The following is a 6857-nucleotide window of genomic DNA, read 5'->3' on the forward strand; positions in this document are numbered from 1 at the left end:
CAGACCGAATGTTTAGCCAATATCAGTGTCCCATCTTTTTGGAACATCAACACCTGGCTTCCACAGAGTTTTTTTTTATTAGAATGGTTTCCAGTAAGTAATCACATCATGATCAGAAGCATATTTGACATATTTGTGTTGAACTTACTCGCAGAAAAAATATTGCTCTCTTCGTCTCAAATTACTTGTCTTGCATTTGTCTAGATACATATGTATTTAGATATGTTTTAGTGTTAGATACATCCGTAGCTAAACAAATCTAAGACAAGTAATTTAGGATGAAGGTAATACTACTTAACATCGTTTTCATTGATTTAATAGTATCACTGAACATATTTATTTTTAGATGAAAATGGTGTACACGCATACATTGATTTCCAGGGATATATATCGTACACTTTAGCAAGTATTTAAGCTGTTGGCGATCTTGACCAGAGCATCACAGAGCTCCGTAGGCCTAGAGCTCATGATGGCATGGTCAGCTCCGGCGATCTCCTCGACCTCCGTGCCAGGGCTCAACATCACCATCCAACGCTGCATCTCCTCGGTGCTGGAGCCATCAGCCTTGGCTACCACGTATATCTTCTTCACCGACCCGTAGTTGTCATCGGTGAGCAGGCTTGTATCCTTCATCACTGGATCCTTCATGAACTGGTTTCCCGGCCTCACCAACATTTTTGCCAGGGCCAAATCCTGCATCAACATTGTGAACTGAATCACTGGGTCTGCTAAAATTTGGTAAGGCGAAGAGTTCATTGCTATAGTATCTATCTTTGCGAATATTTCAGAGAATCATGTTGATGAGATTAGTTCATTATGGGAGATCAATAGGATGTTAAATCGTGTTGTGCACCTCAGGTGGACTTTGCTGGTAATACTTGCGTGCTAAGAAGTCTGGGCCCATTATGATTGCAACTCCTGCACCTTCGTTGTTATTGATTGGCAGCATCTCGCAGTCCATGAGTAGTCCCTTCGATGATGTTCTTCGCATGAACTAATTCCATCAACACAAGATAAGATAAAAATTAGCATTAATATTGGAGTTAAAGAGTCGGAGACCAACCTTTATATTCCAACAAAAAATGGTTCATAACCTCCTTCAAACATTTATAATTTGATTACCCATAACTTTCATTAGTACTCATTCCGTTCTGAATTAGTTATCTTAGATTTGTCTTGATACGGATGTATCTCAACGTGTTTAGATGCATCTGTATCTAGACAAATTTAAAAAAACTAATTTAGGACGGAGGTACTATTAGATACTTGAAAAGACATGTACATATACATTTTGAAATATATTCCCTCTATCCCATATTAGTTGTCTTAAATTTGTCTAAAGACGGATGTATATAGTGTTAGATACATCTGTATCTAGATAAATCTAATACAACTAATTTAGACGGAGGTAATATGTTTGTAGTGTTGTAATTTTATCGACTATTATAAAATGTACACATGTTACAACAGAAACTTGTTGTTGAAGTTATATATTGAAAACATATCAAATTTTGTATATTTGACTAAGATGAGCTTGCCGGCCTCACCAACATAGGGAACTGACATAGAGAGGGGATGTTTTGGTCAACACTCAACAGAGAATAACAAAAAGAAAACCATCCAGAATTGACATACCTCCTCGGTGGTGACGCCCATGTGCTTCCCGACGCTCGGCATCGCGGCGGCCGCGAACACGGCGGCGGCGATCTTGCCGGGGAACCTCTCCATGGCTAGCGCCAAGCTGAGGCCGCCGTGGCTGTGCCCGACCAGAATCAGCCTCTCGCCGTCACCCGCCGGCGCCGCGGCCACCACGTCGAGCAGCGGCCGCGAGTACTCCTCGAACGAGTGCACCTCGTCAACGCGCGCCGGGTGGGTACCCGAAGCGGCGAGGTCGATCGCCGTGACGCGGTGCCCCGCGGCCTCGAGCGCCGCGACCACCTTGTACCAGCACCAAGCCCCATGGCAGAGGCCGTGCACCAGGATGAAATGGCTCCTCACACTGTTGCTCTGGGTGCTCTCCATTTCTTGCGTAGCGTAAAACCTGTTTGGTTTTGTGTTGGATTTTTGTTGCCGCGCACACGGACCGATATTTATAGTGCAAATTGGGCTTGCTCGAACGCTTATCAGTTATCAGCTTCTGCTGCAAGAAAAATGTGACGACTTGTTTTTGGACGTTCGTGCCCATGGGTCAAAAGAAGAAAATTTTATATTCGGGATCGAGTACTAAATTGCATCGGATCAACTTGATCAACAAGATAGGTAGACGAGCCACGAGACTTTGACTGGTGGTGACGCAAGGCAGATGTGAACATTATAGAAAATTCTTGCTAAACAAATTTGGAGGGATGTTCCGTTCTGCTTCTACACGTCAGTACCACTTTGTCAGCTGAAGTAATTGCCCACAAATTTGGAGGGATGTTCCGTTCGGAGGCTTCCCAAACGAGCCAGCTTCTGGTGAAGCCAGCGCTAGCTATAGCTTCTCGGGGAGCCAGCGAGCGTTCGGCACGCTCGGGCCAGGTTGTAGCCGCAGAAAACGATTCGTATTGGGGTGTAGCGATCAAACGTTTCGTCTATTGCACTTCGGAAGGGCAGTCGTCTGTAATTTTGAGCAACTCCTACTTCACGTTTTCGTGAAGCTCGGCTTCAGCTGCTCCAGAAAATTACACTGCAGCACTCTTGTTCTCCCGGAGCTGGCTTCTCGGAGCTGAAGCGTTCGGTTGGCTTCACTCCGCCATTTTCAGGAAGCTGCCCGTGGAGAGCTCCCGAACGGGGCCTAAATGTGCAGGCTAATTTTGTTAGACATAGCAATTGTAATGTCTCCCCTGTATGAACAAACAACAAAGACAGCAGGACAATCTCCTTTCTGGTGCCGATACCTTTGGTTTGCCACCACATCCTCCGTTCTCTTTGAAGAGTTGATAGATTAGCTGCAATTATACTGATCCGCCGGAGCTATGTGTCGGACACTCTCGTGATCCGCAGCTACATGTGTTTGATCATGTCCGCATTGTGATCACCGTGAAGGTCATCCATAGAAGGAAATGCACATGTGGAGATGAACTGTTTCATGTCCTCAATGTTGGCGGTTTTTTTTGTTGTCCCCCATTGGCCCAAAGAATTCCGCATTCATAGAAGGAAATGCACATGGTCTCTGTCCTTCTTCTCTCCATCTTCATGCACCTCTGCCAAGCTTGTTTAGGTCTACAGCTCGCTCCTTTAGAACTCCTTTTGTTGGAAATAATAGGGTAGAATCCCGATATTCTAACTTGATCCGCTCTCTGTTCTTCTTCTCTCCATCTTCATGCACCTCTGCCAAGCTTGTTTAGGTCTACAGCTCGCTCTTACACCAACGCCTTCGCCAAACCGTATTCAGCGTCTTAAGCGCCGGCTAAAGTGTTCTCGCAACCGCGCACATACCCCGTCGACCTTGGGTTCGGCCAATTTAATTCCTTTTTTCGATCACACCGTTCGTGGCACCCAAAGTCGAGCACAATGGGCAGACCCATCTAAAAATAGTTGTAGCGGAGAAGCTCGTCCCAGTTTTGGAAAGCTTCCTGAAGCTTCACAGCAGGTTTTGGGAAGCATTCAGACATTTATTTTTATTTTTTTCGTCTTAGTTTTCTAGAATGGTTTTTTTATATTCATTTCTTTGATTCTCTTTTTGCACAAAGCGCGGACTTTTCTCAAATTTTATGTCCTTTTTAATAGCAACCTATTTAAATTTTGTGAACTTTCTTATTTCACGGTTTTCTAATAAACTAGCAAACAATTGTTTTGCATCTCTGACTTTAAAAAAAAATCATGAACTTTTTACAAATTCATGATTTTTCAAATTTATGAACATTTCCAATTTCAATTTGTTTTTAAAATATGGACTTTCTTCAAAGTCATCAGCTTTTTTTATTGGTTTTAAAATTCACAAATTTTTAATAGACTCATGACTTTTTTGAATTTTGTGGACTTTTTTGAAAGTGAAATGGTCAACTGCACCACTGGTCAATGGTCAACTGGGAACCGAATGAACGAGGGACAAGTGAACTGAGTGAACCGATCAAGCTGCTCCACCATTTATTGGGTCGTCCCATGAGTGAATGGCGCGCGAATGCTCTTCCGCCGATCGCAATGGGCATTCCCGTCTAAGACGGCTGTAGCAGAGAAGCTCGATCTTGTTTTAGGTAGCTTCCGAGCAAGTTTCGGGAAACTTATGGTCTGGTTTTTTTCTTGGACCTGGTTTTTTCCTTTTAAATTTTCATTTCCTTTGTGTTTTTTAAGTGCAAACTTTTTCTAATTCGTCAAGTTTTTCTCAAATTTTCGAACCTTTTATTAAATCAACTAACTTTTCAGAAATACTTGAACCTTCTTATTTCATGATTGTGTGCACTTTTCTCAAATTTGTGATTTTTTCATGATTTGTTGCAATTTATGAATTTTTAAAAATTTCACAATTTTTTCAGTATTTATAAACATTTTTATTTTCACTGATTGTTTTTCAAAAAATGGTCAACCTGCCAACTAGGCACCGTGCGAACCCGCAACGAGTAAACCGACTGAACCACGGAATCGAGTGCGCTACTAGCCCCAGTTATTGGGTCGGCTCACGAGCGGCCGACGTGCGAGCGTTCCTTCAATAAGTGGCACCGATTGAATAGGTAGCCCATCTAAGGCAGTTTTAATGGAGAAGCTCGTTCATGTCAGATGCTTCCAAACAGGTTTTGGGAAGCTTCTAGTCGATTTATTTTTTTCTTTTTTTTCTTTTGGTCATCTTGACAAGTTTTTAGTTTTAATTTTTTGTGTGTTTTTCTTAAAGCGCATAACTTTTACAAATTCATGAACTTTTTCGCAAATTTTGTTATTTTATTTTATCAAACTTTTTTTGAAAGCCATGAACTCTTTTTAAAGTTATCAACCTTTTCAATTTCAGGATTTTCTTTAATTATATGAAGATATTTCAAATTCATGAACTTTTATCATTTTCATAATGTTTTGTGAAATTCATGAACTTTGTCAAAACTCGTGAACTTTGTCTGAATTTTGTGAAATTTTTTTGAAAAGGCAATGTTCAACTGTGCCAACCGGTTTTTGGAAGCTTCTAGTTGGTTTCTATTTCTTTTTGACGTTTTGGTTTCATGGACCTATTTTTTGTTTTCTTTTTTGTTCATATACGCGGGCTTTTTAAAATTTTGTGTGCTATTTTTTCAAATTCATGGAAAAACTTCAAATATTCGAGCTCTTTTGAAGTTACACATGTTTTTAGTTTTATGATTTTTTTAGAATTTTATGAAGTTTTTCCAAATCCATGAACTTGTTCATTTTTTATATATTTCTCTCAAATTCCAAAACTTTTTTCAAACTCACGAACTTTCTCTGAATTTTCTGAATTTTTTAAATTCAATGTTCAACCACGCCACTAGTGAGCGTTCGACCGCTCAACTAGAAACCAAATGAGTGAACCAGGGAAACCGCGTGAGCTGCTCACACTGTTTATTCGGCCGGCCCATGAGCAGGCGGCATGCGGGCGCTCCTTCTATCACTAGCACATAAGGTGCCAATTAGGAGCACACATGGCCTTACCTAGACTTACCCCAAGAATTGGGCCAAGTACTTGTTTTATTGCTCTTGCTAGAGATTTCGTGGGTTGGGATTTTGAGGTAGGAGCCCAAAAACTATGGATAGGTGGAGAACCTTGTCCAGCAGCAGTCGTCGCCCCATTCGAGGCTAGCACCAACACTAGTAGAAACAGGGCCATTTGTCCCGGTTCATAAGGCCCATCTATCCCGGTTACGGAACCGGGACTAAAGGGTCGTTACTAATGCCCTTGGCCTTTAGTCCCGGTTCTTATACGAACCGGGACAGATGGGCCTCCACGTGGCCGCTGTGGCGAGGCAGGAGGGCCTTTAGTCCCGGTTGGTGGCACCAACCGGGACCAATAGGCATCCATGCGTCAGCTGTTCAGGGGCTAGGGTTTTTGTTTTTTCTGAAAGGGGGATGGATTTGGGGGTTTTGTATGGTTAATTAAGGTGTTTCACATATTGTGTTAGGTAGCTAATTAATTAATAGAGAGAAGTGTCCTCTCTTATCTCCGTGCTTAGTCGACGCTACGTACTATACGTATAGAGAGACCCTCGACACGCTAGCTAGTAAGAAAATGAAGGAAACCATTAAGTACAGAAGTTCGTCATGCATACCGAGAGAAGTGTTCGACCTCTTCTTCTCCGAGAGATTGGTCGAACAACAAGTTTTTGTATTATCTATCCGACGCTACTGGCTACATACATATACAATATGTAAGATCTGTTACAATCCCCTAGCATCTGAAATCAAGTTCCACATGGTATTCTCCGACTTTATTGATGACGTGGTCAAGAAAGAATCCCGCTAATTCCTCTTGAATTGCTTTCATGCGATCTTCTGGTAGGAGTTCATTCCGCATCTTCCACGTCTAATTTGAAGAAGGGGGTTAATACATATATATGAATGAAAGTCAACAGAAATGATGGTGTAATAAAATGAAATTGTGAATATTATTTCTTACGCACATCAAATTGTCTTTTAGAGTAGCCCCGCTTATCTTTGCAAGTCGCGTTGTAGATGAACTCGCACACGTAGTATCCACAGAAATAATTCCCATGTTCCTGCCACAAGCACTTTACGAGAAATAGAGGTCAATCAAACTGATAATGAAGCATTATAAATGGCATTGATGAAAGTAGCTAGAATCAATGGGATCGAGATGCGCGGAACTAGCTAGTTAGTACTACTTACTTTCGGGTATGTCCATCGCAGCTCCCCCGGCAGTCCCGGAGCTTGTGCGGTGAATACTTTCCAAACCCTGCGAGACAAAAAAAACAATTACTTGA

At 41.9% G+C, this 6857-nt stretch overlaps 1 protein-coding gene across 1 annotated transcript; it reads right to left on the bottom strand.

The window, feature by feature from the left end:
• Positions 1-288: 288 nt before the first annotated feature.
• On the bottom strand, positions 289-2061 carry LOC125549106 (esterase PIR7B-like). Its single transcript, XM_048712594.1, has 3 exons — positions 1636-2061; positions 854-994; positions 289-693 (listed from the first exon to the last, which is right to left on the bottom strand). Exons 1-3 carry the CDS (start codon positions 2020-2022, stop codon positions 400-402), a joined length of 822 nt encoding a protein of 273 aa, XP_048568551.1. The 5' UTR covers positions 2023-2061; the 3' UTR covers positions 289-399.
• Between the last annotated feature and the right edge of the window lie 4796 nt (positions 2062-6857).

This window comes from Triticum urartu, chromosome 3 (assembly GCF_003073215.2).
Source record: "Triticum urartu cultivar G1812 chromosome 3, Tu2.1, whole genome shotgun sequence".
Lineage (NCBI taxonomy): Eukaryota > Viridiplantae > Streptophyta > Magnoliopsida > Poales > Poaceae > Triticum > Triticum urartu.